This window comes from Mesoplodon mirus (assembly GCF_964341445.2).
Source record: "Mesoplodon mirus genome assembly, chromosome: 15".
Classification (NCBI taxonomy): domain Eukaryota; kingdom Metazoa; phylum Chordata; class Mammalia; order Artiodactyla; family Ziphiidae; genus Mesoplodon; species Mesoplodon mirus.
Genome location: NC_138991.1, coordinates 62394339 through 62409640, shown reverse-complemented (window position 1 = coordinate 62409640; position 15302 = coordinate 62394339). Strand labels below are relative to the sequence as shown.

The window sequence follows — 15302 nt, the reverse complement described above, 5'->3', positions numbered from 1 at the left end:
AAGGAAAAATTCAAGCTTCCCTGGATTGGGAAAAGCTTGAGCCGAATGTCACAGAAAGTGGAATTGGCTTGTAATGTTGTCTGAAGGCTCAGACTCTGGGGGACACATGAAAAGCCCAGGGACCATTGGGATGTCCTCCTCGGGTGGAATCTTCCTGGGTCTCCACCCTGGGTTGGGCACCCCCTACACACATCTGCCTGCACACATGCTCCCATGATCTGAAATCCACACACTGTTCATACAGTTACTTCACAGCCACGCCCACCTCCCCACCTCAGACATCCCCATTGCCCATGGACCTTCTGCACACAACACACAATGCACACCCTCTCGACATCTGCATCTGCTGCCCGACACACACCCACACACAGACTTTACACGCATGCATTTGCATGCTCCTTATAGATGCCCCTGTAACCCCCAGATCTTCAAGGGACACATACACATCGCTGTAGACTCTCCATCCACAACATCCCTCATATCATCAGGCTATGTTTAGAATGGTCTTTGATTTTGCTTTCTGCATTTTGCCCTTCTGTTTCCCTATCATCCTAACGGCAGTCTTAACGTAAATGTAGTAGGATGAGGCTTGTGAAACAGCACAATTTTGAACATGCCAGCAGGGTCTGATGTGTTTTATTTATCTTCAGAACAGACCTCACCTACCTTGCCTATTCCTGGGAAAAGCTCCATGTTCTTCCATTCGTGGGAAAACGATAGTTGCAGTTACGGGCAGGGCCAGTGACTTGGTGGGGTGGGTGGCAGCAGCCGCCTTAGTTAGAGCAGTTTGCTCAGCTGATCAGTCTGTGGGGTGTGGGCCCCCTAATCGGGAGGAGGCCAAGGGGAGGAGGGCATTGCCTTAAGATCAGCCCCCATCTCAGGAGAAGCCAGAGCAGACGGCCTCGCGCTGAATTCGCTGAGTCCAGCATCCTCTCCGGTGTGAGCCCATCAGTGCTGGTGTGGGTTAGCTCTCACACTCCCCTTTTGCTTATCCCCAACCTCCCACCAGCACCCCAGGGCCCGGTTCTTTTCCTTTTGGGAACGTGCTCACGCCAGGGCAGTAAGGTGTGGCGGGAAGGGCACAGGCTCGGGGAAGCAGGTACCGGCTTGGGTTTCCGTGAAGTCGGGTACCAGCAGGAGTGTGACACGCCGTGGGGGCACCACTCTCTGCAGAAGCCAAGGGGAGGCACCATCCTTACGTTCAGGCCTGACCTCTAGCATCTCCACCTGAGCCTCAGGTGCCAGGTGGGCAGCCGCGTGGTTGAGGGCATGGACCAAATGCTGTGACCGCCCGGGCCAGCTCTGTGGGACAGAAGCTTCAATAACTCCTATTAATGGGCTACTGCCGCAGAGGCCAGGGAAAATGACAAATTCAAGGTGATGAGGAGAGAGTATTACTTCAAGTTTCCAATTGTACAACAGCCTTAGTTTCAGAGCCGGCTGAAGGAACAAGTCACCTTTGACACCGGGAGGCCAGAAGCAGGAGGGAGTTCTAGGGCAGTGAAACTACTCCGTATGATGCTACAGAGATGGACACATATTGTACATTTGTCCAAACCCATAGAAGGTACACCACCAAGAGGGACCCTAATGTCAACTCTGGACTCGGGGTCACTATGATGTGTCAATGTAGGTTCGTCAGTTGTAACAAATGTACCGTCTGGTGGGGCGTTGATATTCGGGGAGGCTGTGTGGGGAGGGGGTATGTAGGAAATCTCTGCCTTCCTCTCAATTTTGCCATGAATCTAAAACTGCTCTTCAAAAAACTTAAAGTCAATAAAAATCAGTACACTCCACTAGATAAAAGGAAGAAAAAGAGATTACACTGGTTGGAGGCAACGAGAAAGCACGAGGCGTTAAAGAGAGATTGGAACTTTATTATTGAGACTTTCTCCCTGATGAACTCAGAATGGAAAGAGCACTGGAAAGGTTCTGCTTCGGAGAGAAACAGCAACTGTTCAGGCACAAACGTTCACAGATACTCCTCCTGGGGGAATCTCTGCTTCCGATCCCCCCCAGTTCCCCACTACCCCCCACCCTCACCCAAAGAGTCAGAATTCTGCTCGAAATCCACCTCCACAGAGCGGGGCACAAAACAGCACTTAAAGCCCCAGCTGGTTGACAAGCCTGCGGGAAGTTAGAAGGGAAGTCAAGGGGTGAACAGAGGAACAGAAGGAGTAAGAAAAGTTAGCTGGATGGAGAAAAAAAAAGGGGGGAAAGATCGCTGATGATGTCGCCCCCCCCCCAGAAAATATAAATATTGTATGAATGTGTTCTTCTCATTTCAGCTGCTTCCCCCAAAGCAGTGGTGACCTCTTCTTCACTGGGAAAAACATATGCCAAGAGTAGCCGAGGGCAAGAAGGGGCATTAAGGAGCAAAGTGGGAGGGCAGCCCCTTGAGAGTGCAAAGGATGGGAGATGAAGCCAGGGCTGTCTTTTAATGAGAAGGAAGCAGCTCCCCAGGTGCTGGTCACAAGGCTCCTTGGATGCCCCTGGCAGACTTTGCTTCTCTGGTTGGCTCTATCCTTAGAAACAACGTCCTGGTGGCAGTGGGGCCTCTGGTCTTCTTGTGGGAGGTCCCGGGTCCTCCAAAAAGCCAAAAGAGGCAGCCTCTGATGCAGCACTCGCTGGAGTGCTAATCATTCTGAGAAACAGGAATTCCGGGATTGCAGTTCTCCATGCGGGCCTAATCTGATCACCAATTTGCCAATTTGCCTCCACTGCCTAATCCTCAGGGCACCTCTCCCTCTGCTTCGTCTTCACTGTCCTTCTGGTCCTGGTGACCCCCTGGTGCTGGTGGGTCCTCCTGGTGAAGTCCCCCAAGACAGGCCACTCCCAGGAGGGGCCAGCTCAGTTGTCACTCGGCAGGAGGAGGCCCTCGGGGCAGCCGGGCCAGGCCCGGGTCTCCTGGACTTAGACTCTTCACCCACCCACTTGCCATCAAGAGGCTTGTCCCCTCCAGGCTCTTCCTTCCGTCCCCCATCCCCATTGCCCTCCGCCAGGCAGGCATGACTCTCATAGCTAGCTCCTCCTCTGTGCCCTCAGGCATCTGTTATCTCCCTAATCTCTCTTGGACAATGTAATACACACACATTCACACTCATTGGTATTTGAAGGCCAGGCTCCCCTACCATGTGCACTCGGTGGGTATAGGCATCAAGTTCAGGTGGGAAACTGAAGGTCAGGCCTAGGTTGCTACCAGCACCAAGTGGCTGGTGCTGGTTCTGACTCCTGGGAAATTGCTCCGAGTTTCGAGTGTCAGCGCATCAGGGAATGGAGAAGAAGGGAAAGGAAAAGCCGCGTGATGAAAACCAGGAAGGAACGAATCTTCTGCCAACTGTCTCCAGGGAGAAGCTGTGGCAACAGCAAGAAGCTCTCCACTGTCCCCTCTGAAACCCAAAGCCTTTGGGGTCTGAGTTTTCCAAGACATGCAATAGACAAAGACACACTGCAAACCAATTAACCCTCTGAGCCCTGCCGGGACCTTCACTGAAGTCACTTCCAACAAGTAAATTACCTGAATGCATGGAACAGTCACCCTCCTCTTGGGGCCAAGGAAGGGACTGAGCTTCCTGGCTGGCTTAGAAAACAATGCCAGAGAAATGGCCTGGGGGAGGCAGATCCTTCTAGCCGGGGACTCTTGTTCTCTCTTAGCATTCTGGTATCCTGAATCGTTCCGCACCCCTTGGGGGAACAGGGGAGAGGCCTGGGGGTAGGCTCAACACCCAGGTTGATTCAGACCCTGAGAGACTGGCTCCTGTTGAAGCCAACCCAAGCTCAAGAGGCAGCCGAGGGCTGGGGACAAACAGAAGACTGTGTGTGGAAGGCAGCCACGTGGACAGAGCAGACAGCCCTACGGAACTCAAATCTCCTCTAGTTTCCCAGCTTACCGGGGAAAAAGGAATTTCAGCTGCTTTTAGCTCATGTGATGCTCGTTAATCCAGTTTACGCTAGAATTGAGCTGCTCTCTGTCCCTCCAAGAGGGGATCCAGGAAAAGCAGGTGTGGCCTGACGTGCCTCAGTCAGGTCCCTAATTGAAGCAACAAGACAAGCATGCCACAATTCACAGTTTCCACTCTCCCCCCTCGACCCACCCCTCACCCCACCAACTGGCCTCAATTAACTCCCAAATCTCCAATGCGTAACGGTTCCTGCCAGTGTGGCTCAAAGGGTTAATAAACCAGGACTTCTCAGACAGTTAGGACACAAGCTCATTCACCAACAGGAGCCCGAGAATGGCAACACAGCAACCTAGGGTTTCCTATAGCGATTCTTTGGGGTTTCGCCACACCCTGTTTTGTCACAGTTGAGAGCACCTGGATTCTTCCCCAGCCCAAGGCTTCCCAGGAGGCTGGGGAGCTCCTGGGTGATGGCCCGCTCAATCTTATCCAGAAAGCAACCTCCCATGTAGGAACACTGCTGGGACAGGAGCTTGAAACTGGAGATAGGGTTGATGCCAAAGAAGTCCTTATAGGCCTCGCGGTTGGGAAGGTCAAATTTGCTGACGTTGGTCTTTGCCAGGATGGTCTTGAAGATGTAGAATTTATCAGGGTCTTCCACGATGTCCTTAAAGACCAGTTCCCCATCACTGAAGAAGGTCATTTTGTCCTTGTACGTCTGCAGGTAGCGGTCGACCAGGAGGGCGTGAATGCGGACCCGGACGGCATGCTGGCGGATGAAGGCAATCTTGTTCTCCAGCCTGTTCTCGATCACCTGATTCAGGTCTTCCAGGAGGGAGATCTCTTCCCTGAGAAACAGGTCCCAGTGGGTGTCGGGCTTGTAGACATGTGGCCAGAAGGAGCTGACGTACACCCTTGGGGGCTCCGTGACGTTGATGAGCGGGGCCAAGCTCCAGAAGAGGGCCCCATAGACCCTCATGAGCATCTGCATGGCCAGGTTATCGGCTTTGTTCAGGATGATCCTTATTTGGGACTCACGCCCCTTCAGCTGGCGGAAGAGCATCTCCAGCTCCAGACCCACGTCCAGCTTGGTTGGGTCAAAGACAACAAAGATGAGGTCCGCTCTGTCGATGAACCACTGGCACACATCGTTGAACGGGTAACCTTGGGGAAAGGGAGCGAGAAGTCAGGCTGGGCAGGCGCCACCTCAAGTCCCTCGCCCCTCTTTCCAGAACCAGACCACTCCGTGGCTCGAAGGGAGTAACGGCATCAGGGAGTTTCTGGGTTTCTAAAGACTTTTAAAGAATTAATTACATATCTCCTGTCCCTTGTCAACCCTCAATCAAGAATGGCCTGGTGGGGGGACTTCCCTGGTGGCGCAGTGGTTAAGAATCTGCCTGCCAATGCAGAGGACACGGGTTTGAGCCCTGGTCTAGGAAGATCCCACATGCCACGGAGCAACAAAGCCTGTGCGCCACAACTACTGAGCCTGTGCTCTAGAGCCCACGTGCCACAACTACTGAGCCCACGTGCCACAACTACTGAAGCCCGTGCGCCTAGAGCCTGTGCTCTGCAACAAAAAGAAGCCAACGCAATGAGAAGCCAGTGCACCACAAGGAAGAGTAGCCCCCGCTCACTGCAATTGGAGAAAGCCTGCTGGCAGCAACGAAGACCCAATGCAGCCAAAAATACATAAATAGATACATAAATTTATTTTTATAAAAAAAAAAGGATGGCCTGGGGAATTCACTGGCAGTCCAGTGGTTAGTACTCCGTGCTTTCACTGCTGAGGCTGAAGGTTCAATCCCTGCATGGGGAAATAAGATCCCACAAGCCGCATGGCAAGGCCAGGGGGAAAAAAAGAACAGCCTGATCCTTGTTTTAATCCACAATGGAATCCAAGGCTCCAGGAAAGCAAAACACTTTTTCCAAATGGAGATTTTCCCACTGTCTGCAAAGATCTGGGCAGTGGCAAAGATGTTGAAGGAAAAATGTCAGGGAATTAGAAGGAATAAAAGAGAAGGTGCCTTACTTAGGGGAAAGAAACATGGACCTGCCATCAAGACCTGGACTAGAACTTGGGCTCTGCCACTGGCCAGCTGAATATTAAATGCTTCTAAGCCTTAGCACTTTAGCTGCAAAATGACAAGAAGAACAATAACACCTAAGATGATATAAAGATTACGATGTTGCTATAAATTTAGGAAAGCACCAAACTAAAACTGCCAGCCTGTCACACAGCCAGCTTGATACATTCTAATTCCTTTAATTTATTTCCAAAATGAGAGGACTAGGAATACCTGTCTTGAAATGTTTCTACAGTGATCAATCAGTAATGCATAAAATTATCCTATGCATTATAGGAGTGCAATAAAGATTAATTTATTATTATAATTTTTAGTGATAATATTATTACTAGCTATAAAACAGGGTTCTGGTTATAACCATAAACTGAGATCCACCATCTGGTCATATATTCCTACAAATGCCCCATTATGACTCATCTCTGCAGACGGCCCTGCATCATAGTGACACCAAGTGGCACTCCCCTGCCACCTGAAGGCAAGCAGAGCTTTGGAAAGTCTGAGACAGGCTTCTCTTGAAGCAGGCCTGGTAAAGCAGATACTGGGACTAGGAAAAGTTGAAGGTCAGGTTTAACCCAGATCCAAGTTAGCCAGAGGTCAAGTGCATGTGGACTGGGATCCAACGAGTCCAGGCTCTTGATCACCCGGACACCATGGGCCTCCCAAAGACAGCTAAGCCCCAGCACAGACCTCAGGGAGCTCCTGACAGAGAAGACCAGGCTTCCCCTTGGGAAAATGCTGATGGCCTCCAAACCTGATCAGTCCTTGAGAAGGGAAAAGGATGAGGTACCCCACACCCAAGAGGCACCACAGTGACAACAAGAAGGGGCTGGAAGCAAAGAATGCATCCCCTGGTCTTGGACAACACTAGCCTCTCCCACGTCCGCCTACCATCCACTGTCTAAAATATTAACAGTTTTCTAAGACAGCGCTCATGCTGCTCAGAAACGATTGTTAAATTACCTCTTTCTTGTTGCTTGCGGTTCTCGATGATGCCTGGCGTATCCACAAATGTGACCCGCTCCAAAAGTTTGTGGGGAACCTCAATGCCGATCAGCTTCTCCAGGAAATTCTGGCCAAACTTCTCAAGGGGCGAGAATGACCGGGCACTGTCAGCAGCCATGACGATACCCTCGATGGTCTTCAGCTTGGGCCCGTGCATGAGGACCGTGAACTCGGAGGTGGTGGGCTCGGCGCCTGCACACACAGGCATGGGGTTAAAGGGAACACAGTCATCTCTGGGGAAGCAATCCACCACCAAGGACATGGACAAGCAAGATGTTTCATGGAGGGCTTGCCACAGGCGTTGGATACTACGTTTGCTAACCTAGTGGCTTGTTTTATTTCAATTGTGATAAAATATACATAACAAAGTGTACCATTTTAACCATTTTTTTTTTTTTTTTTTTTTTTCTTTTTGCGGTATGCGGGCCTCTCACTGTTGTGGCCTCTCCCGTTGCGGAGCACAGGCTCCGGATGCGCAGGCCCAGCGGCCATGGCTCACGGGCCCAGCCGCTCCGCGGCATATGGGATCCTCCCAGACCGGGGCACGAACCCGTATCCCCTGCATCGGCAGGCGGACTCTCAACCACTGCGCCACCAGGGAGGCCCTAACCATTTTTAAGTATACAGTTCCGTGGGATTAAGAACATTCACATTGTTGTGTAACCATCACCACCATCCATCTCCAGAATATTTTCATCTTGCCAAACTGAAACTCTGTCCCCATCAAACACTAACTCCCATTCCCCCACCCCCCGCCCCTAGAATCTCTTCTGCACTTTCTGTCTCTATGAATTTGACTACTCTGGGACCTCATATAAGTGAACTCATACAATATTTGTCCTTTTGTGTCTAGCTTATTTCACTTAGCATAATGTCTTCAAGGTTTATCCATGCTGTGGCATGTATTAGAAATTCATTCCTTTTCAAGGCTGAATAATATTCCACTGCATGGATGGAACACATGTTTTTTATCCATCATCCATTGATGGACGTTTGGGTTGTTTATAGCTCTTGGCCATTGTGAATAATGCTCTGTGAACATGGGTGTAACTGCTGGTTTCTTGCATGTAATCTTCATTATTATATTGAAGATACGTATGAGTATTTTAATTTTTCTTTTTTCTTTTTTTAATCTGTCATATTTTATTTTTTTAATTGAAGCATAATTGACTTACAATATTATGTTAGATTCAGGTGTATGACAGAATGATTCAATAGTTTCATACATTACGAAATTATCTACACAATAAGTATCATTACCATCAGTCACCACACGAAGCTATTACACTGTTGTTGCCTATATTCCCTGTACTGTACATTACATCCCCTGAATGTTTTCATTCTTCAAAATGCTTTTTACATATGACACTAAAATACCAACAATCACACAAGAAAGTCTCACTGTTACCTGTATAGAGCTGGTAGCGAGTGTTTTCCAGCCCAAGGAGATAGTTTATCATGGTGGATTTGCCAACACTCCACGGTCCCAGGAACAGCACCATTGGCTTGGATGCGATTTCCCCATCTGTGGGCAGCAGGGATGAGACATGGAGGTGAACTCACAAAGCTCCTTACTGCGGAGGGACAGGGTTCTTCACTCTGCGTCCCAGACAGTCCATCTTGAGTTGTGGGATTCTACCCTGGACCAGAGAGCGTGTCACCATCAGGGGCACATCTCATGCTATGTTAGTGCAATGACCCAGTTAGAGAACATGGGAAGACAGCATTTGGGCCATGCACAGATCTGCAGCACACCGGCCCCAGAGTGGGAGGGATCAATTGAAGTCAACTCCTCCTGGTTCAGATCTGGAGGCGAAGGGTTCATAAAAGGGGCAGGAGAGAGCAGCCATGCGGGGAGAGGCTGAAATGCCGCTATCTGAATTGGTAACCAAACAAAGGATACAGAAGAGGCTTAATACACCCTTGGATGGTCTGGACTCGGGCGCTGCCTGTCCCCTGCTTGCCTCCCCTTAACTGCAACTCCTGACACCCCTCAGGCTCAGCCCAAGCCAGGCTCCAGGGCCAGTCTCAAATATTAGTCTCCAAAGTCCACGGCACATTTGCCAGTGTCTGAGACCAAGCGTTGACTCGGCAATTCTCTGGTTCTTGTCCCATGTTGGGGAGGACACCCTGCCTGGGCTTCCCCAGTTGGGGTCCCTGAGTAGGAAAAGCAGAATTCTCCAGGGCTCAGGGAAGGGGCAGTGAGAGGCTCCTTCCCGCTGACTTACAGCCCCTCCTTAAGCCCTGAGACCAAGATGGTGTCTTGTGAGGGGAGAGCATATATTTATTACCTGAAATTGGTACCAGGCCATGCCCCTTCCTCCCTGCTGGTAAAGACACTCAGTGAGTCCTTCGCACTGCTGGGTTCTCAACCCCTGGCTCGGGGACAGGAAGGGACTGGTGGGCTGGGGGTTGGGGGTGGCAGGAGTCCCCAGTTAAAGCCACAGAGATCCTACAAGAAGCCTTTTTCCCCAGGCCCAGGCCATGCCAAGGGGAACTGGGCCTTCCAGCTCTCCCGCGAGACCACCCCAGCGGGCTTTGCCAGCTGCTGTTCCCGCTCTCTGCAGCAGGGGGCGGCACTGGCACACGCAGGAGGCTGCAAGTGAGGGACCCAGCAGGGAGGTCACACAGGAGGCTGCCCAGGGGCACAGAGGAGCCCTGGCACTGGTGAGAGATGAGGGGCGAGGAGGGAGACTGGGAAGTGAGATCACGACACTGGGATGCTCTCCCCACAGAGAAACCATCCCCCTGGGCTGCCTGCCGAAGAAGATTGCAAGGGAAGAAGGAAGAAAAAAGGAAGAAGGAGAAAGTTACCGCTCCTAATTCCAGCTGTGTGGGCTGAGTAGCCCAGCATCTCTCAGGGCCTCCGGTCCACCTTCTGTAAAGCAGGAATAACGTAGGCCCTACAACACCCCATCCGCTGTAGAGCCATTGGGAACATCGCGGAGATGATACAGAAACAGCCAACTAACATAGGAAGAGACGTGCAAACCACTAGCCATTAAATGGCAATTAGATGCCATTGTTAACAGGTTTCCAAGACAAGCGACACTTAAAAATGGCCTTGCTGTGGGGCAACAAGAACACTATCCTGTTGCTGTGGGTACACAGAGGACAACCTAAGGCAACTGAGCAACAACTATCAAAATATTGAATTCCAGCATTTCTTTAAAAAAATGTATCCTACAAATATACTTCCATGAAATACATAACACGTTTAGCAGTGTGTGTAACGCTTTAAAAACAGAACTTGGCAAACGCCCCGCGGTCCATCAGCAGGGTATGTTATTTAGGGTGGTGGGGTCACAAGGACCAGAAAGAGCATCTGTGTGGTGTGATCCCATCTTTGTAAAGCAAACGAAAAGACACCCTTGGATATGCTCATGTAAGCAGAGCAATATCTGGAAGTATTCATGAGAAACCATAGCAGCAGCTGACTCTGAGAGTGGAATTAGAGAGGCTGGAAATCAAGAAAGAGATTTTTATTTTTCAGTCTATACTATTTTGCACAGAACTTTTTTGGCAACAAGTGTATCTTATCTTTATGATTTTGAAAATCAATTTTTGAAAGAATCCAGACCCAAGGGAAGTTGAGTTGAGAAGCCATTAGGAGGAGGGAAGGATTCTAGGCCAATCAGGGGACTGAAGACACGACCTGTATGTGAATGGGGAGCCCTTCGTGGCTCTTGAGCACAGGAGGGATGGAAGTTGGCATCTCCATCCTTGGAAACCAAAACTGCCTGCATGAACGTTCACAGATGAAACACTTGTTCTCCCATAAAGCCCTGTGCAAATTAAGGGGCACACCTGCTGGGAAAGGATGGTTCGTGTCACTGAGGTCTCTGCCCCTCCCTGATAACTCAGGAGAACTCCCCTTGAGGGCTCAGGGAAGTGTGGACAGTCAGAGGTATAGGCCCGACCTCCGACCTCCGGACACTAGAGGTACCTGTGATCTCGTGCTGCCGAAGCTCATTGTATTTGTAAGACTGCTCCAGGGGCTTGATGGATGAGTGGTAGATCTTTCGAAGCCGCTGCAGCACCACTGGGGGCAGAGAAGGGCAAGGGTCAGGCAGGGGCTTCACCGGGTGGTTTCACCGCTGTGGATCCGTCTCACTCCCCAGGGCGGCTCTGGCCCCGCCTGGTGGGGAGCAGGGGCCATGCAGTACATCAGTGTTCCTGGGGGGAGCTGGTGCACATCTCAACCCTCAGAAATCTTTAAACCGAAAGGCATCCTCCCAACCCCTGAAAGCCTCCAGAGCTTTTTTTTTAACCTAACCCTGTTCTCCTTCCCCTCAACAGTGTGTCCAGAAGCACCGCCTCAGCCTGCAGCTACCTGAAGGCCTTTCTATGGCAGATGGCAACCCCATCTCCTTCTCTCTTTCCCCCCAAACTGTACTCATGCTTGCCTTAGGTTTAGAGGGCAAGGAGGCATGGCCGCCCCAGCCCTGCACCCTTCACCGCATCCTTGGTGCCCCTGGGAGGAATCAAACATCCCAAGTATCTTCCTGAGAAGAGCGTGGCTCCAGGGAGAAGGGGCTCATGGGGTGAGGCACAGGGAGGGAAGAACATGGGGCCACCGAGGGTCAGTCTTTCCAAACCCTGCCCGTGAGCTGCCCGTCTCCAGCCGTGTGCCAGAGCAAAGCCCTGCCCTGCTCTGAGCTTTCACCAGCTCATCGATTAAGAGGAGACAGTAAGCCCAGCTGAAAGCCTTGAGTTATTACAAGAATGAAATGAAATACTGGACATCAGAGGGCTTTATCAACTGAAAAAATCAAAGCCAAAGTGATGAACAACCCTCCCTAGCCATGACTTGGAGGCTACACCGTCCCCAGGCAGCAGCACTGGGATTTGCCTTTCACCCTTTCGCTGGCCCCTCTGCTTGGATCGCCTTTCCTCCTCCCCGCCAACCCAGAGCCCCCCAGCCTTGGATGCTGCTCACGGAGCCTTCTCCATGAAGCCCCCCATCTCCAGGGCGCTCCTCCTGCCTGGGGTGCCTGCTGGCCTCAGAGCTGCAGCCATGCCCCACCAGGTGCTGCGTGGCCTCTGGCCACAGGGCTCTCCCAGCCCAGCCCAGGTCCTCACGAACACACCACACAGCGCACCCCCCGCCCCACCCCTACCACCCCAGCCCCTCCACCTCCCAGCTCCTGCCCCTGATTACCAGAGAAATCATCAGTTGGCTTGTCCTCATTCAGCATCAGAGTTTTCTCAATGTGGGAGCGGTCCCTCAGTGGGGCTTCCTCAGTCACATCTTCCGCCTCTTCTGGGGAGAGAAGCAGAGAGCAGGGTTAGGGCAGAACTAGGAGCCAGTGGCTCTATGTTCCCTCCAGTCGGGCAAGGGCGGGGTTGTGAGCAAGTGCTGACCAAGGCTTGCCAGGTTCAACTGCAAGGAGCCCTGTTTCTAGGAGGGAGTTTTAAAATTCAAACTCAACTTGTTAAGCTCCTCGATCCATTTTAGGTATTCAACAACTGTTGATTGAGCACCTACTATATACACCAAGCACGGAGCACGGCGTTGTGAATGCCGTGGTGCCCAAAACCGACCCAGCTCTGCCCTTGTGGAGTTTTCTACAGTCTGGTGGAGAGAGGGGGTGAAATAACCTGGAAAGTAATATAATTACAGACAGCGATGTGGGTACGGAAGGAAAGATTCCAGAAGCTAGGAGGGCCTAAGAAGTGTGCCTACGAAGTCTTAGCAGGGGGAGTTAGAAAACTTCCTGAGAGGAGCGGTTTATAGGAGTCTGCATTTTGGGTTCTAAGAGAACCACTGGCCTGGTCAAGTGAGCATTTTATCAGGAAGAGCTGCTACAGGGAGTCTTGGGGAGCGGGGTGGGGAGGGAGAGGCGGGAGCACTGCTGCTTCTGACCCAGCAGGAGAGGTCCCTGACTACCTGAGGCTCCAGGGAGGGGTGCTCACATTCCTGGGCCTCTAACATCACAGCTGTCTCTACGGGGGCTGATGGCACAAAGGATTTTAGGTGATAGAAGGAGGATAGACTTGGCCTGTGGGGCAGAGGGAGACCAGTTCCAGGAGGGAAGGGAGAAGAGAAGAAGCAATGTGCCTCATGCAGCACCTCAAGAGAGTGATTCTTTCTGAGATCAGATCCAGAGCTGGGAGGCCAGGGAAAGGGGAGGGGCTTGCTCCCCCAGTGCGTGTACCTGCCAGGTGTGGAAGCTAAGCTCTGCCAGGAAACCTGTGTTGGAAAGTGAAGATTGACCCCAGTGCCTCCATCCTACAAGCCAGTTCTTGGTCCAGGTCAGTGTACTCGGTGGATGAGGCCATACCTCCCTAGGATGCTACAGCCTCCAATGTTGCCCAGCAGCTTTGGCCCTGCCCACCCCCACCCCCACCCACCCCCGTTCCCCGGCCCTGAGAGCAAGCAAGGCTGCTGCTGCTCCAGGTGGACGGACATCTGTGGGACATTAGTGTCACAGACAGCCTGAGGTTTCTTATCACCATCCTGACATGGCCTAGTCTTCAAGGGGAGACCCCAGGAGCTAGCCCACCAACATGGTCCCGCAGTGCCCCCTCACACCCACCAGCCTGCCTCTGGGCCTCAAATCCTGCCACTATGCCCCCCACCCCCACCCCGTCTTTTGGGTTAAGGCACTGGTCTGTGTTAAAGTGCACTGAGAGACCTTAACCGGTAAGTTTCGGATGGCCTATAACGAGATCAGGTTCCTCTGGGCTCTCCAGGGTCCCTCCGAAGTGGGTATAAGTGGCTAATGAACAGCCCGAAGGCACCCCGAGGGCCGGGCAACCCCCATGGGGCCTCCACCCCACAAACCCGGGGCTGGCTGGGGGCTCTCCCGCCCTGTGGGTCCTTGCCTGCCCCTACACACAAGACCTCCGGGAAGACCGCAGCCGCCCCAATTCCCCGAGCAGCCGCCACGCCCCCGCCACGCCGCCTCCCCGCGGAGGTGCCCGGAGCAGCCCTGGGATCCCCTACCCTGAGGCCCCTCCTCCTTGGGCTCCTGCGCCTCGGCCCCCTCGGGCCCCGCGTGCGACTCCTCAGCGCTTGGTCGGGCCCCCTCCTCCCCGCTGCTCTTGCTTCCCGCCGCTTCCTGGGCTCCTTCCCTGACTTCCTCCCCGGCTTCTTCCTCTTCCGAGGAGCCCCCTGCTTCTTCCGAACTAGCCCCGTCGCCGCTGTCCTCTTCAGATTCTTCGCCCCCCTCTTCTTCGTAGGAGGCCGCGTCCTCGTGGTCCTCGGGCATCCCCTCTGAGGGGCGGTCCTCCTGCTCGCCCCCCACCTCTGCGCGCGCGTCCGACGCTGGGCTGGGGCTGGGCTCCCCCTGGTCCTCCGCCCCCTCCGCGGCTTCTGCGTCCAAGTCCGCGACTCCATCTGGCAATTCTGGCTCCTGACCGGGTCCTGGGCTGCCCTTCCCTCCTGTCTCGACCTCCTTGCTGGGAGAGTCCCCTGAGTCTTCAGGCTCTGGGGGCCCTGCTGCTGCTCCCTGCGCGGGGTCGTCCCCTAGCGCCTCCGCGGCTTCCTCGGGGACCTCGCCACTCCCAGCTTGTCCTTCCGTCTCCAGTCCTGGGCCCTCTCCTGAGCTGAGCTCTGGCGCCCCCTCCTCCCCGGGCGCCCCCTCCCCTCCTGGGGGAAGGGCGTTTGCTCCAGGTTGGCCCGTATCTTCCTCCCCAGACCCCGCAGGTTCCCCGGGGGGAGCTGACTCGGAGGCTGAGGCTTTGGAGAGGCTGGCTTCGGGATCAGAGCCCAGGCCGTTGGTGGCGGGGGCCCCGGCGGCTGTCTTCTCCGAGCCCCCAGCCTCCCTGCCATCTGTGGGGTGAAGGAGCAGGTTCGTCTCTCCAGGGGCCGCTTCTGCCTGAAGCGCCCTTTCCTTCTCCTCTAGACTTGCGTCTCCAGCACAGAAATGATTCTCCAACAAACTGCCAACATCTTCTGTGCCACCCGAGGCGGAAACTTGCAGTTCTAGATGATTAGAACACGATTGGTAAATGTCAAGGGGTTGGCACTCGCTTTGCTTCTCAAAAGTCTAACTCAGCCTAGCTCCTGTCTCCAGGAGAGCGGTGTGGACCAGCGGGACTGTGGGGCTCCTCCCTCCCTGGTCTTCATAACCGCCCTGCGTGGCCGGCAGAGCCTCCCTCTTGATGGGAGCCGTGGCTCAGAGCGAGCAGCTGACCCACCCCGAGCCCCGCCCCTGACCCTGCCTCTCCAGCCTCCCCGTGGGGATGGAAGTTGGGCGAGCCCTTCCAGCCCTTCCTCAGCCTTGCGGGCAGGCACGTGCAGCCTGGCTTACCCGGAGATCTTTCCAGGATAGGACAGATGCATGTCCACCCCACCCCTCATCAGTTC

General features: G+C 53.4%; 1 protein-coding gene across 1 annotated transcript in view; it reads right to left on the bottom strand.

The window, feature by feature from the left end:
* Positions 1-4251: 4251 nt before the first annotated feature.
* The window catches only part of SRL (sarcalumenin), a gene marked incomplete at both ends in the record, with an annotated part of 33475 nt that continues 22424 nt past the window's right edge, over positions 4252-15302 (bottom strand). Inside the window, 6 exons of the mRNA XM_082643825.1 lie at positions 4252-5063; positions 6947-7180; positions 8397-8513; positions 10935-11030; positions 12150-12251; positions 13938-14918. Of these exons, the coding sequence (XP_082499951.1) occupies positions 4252-5063; positions 6947-7180; positions 8397-8513; positions 10935-11030; positions 12150-12251; positions 13938-14918 (2342 nt within the window). The remainder of the gene's footprint in view (positions 5064-6946; positions 7181-8396; positions 8514-10934; positions 11031-12149; positions 12252-13937; positions 14919-15302) is intronic.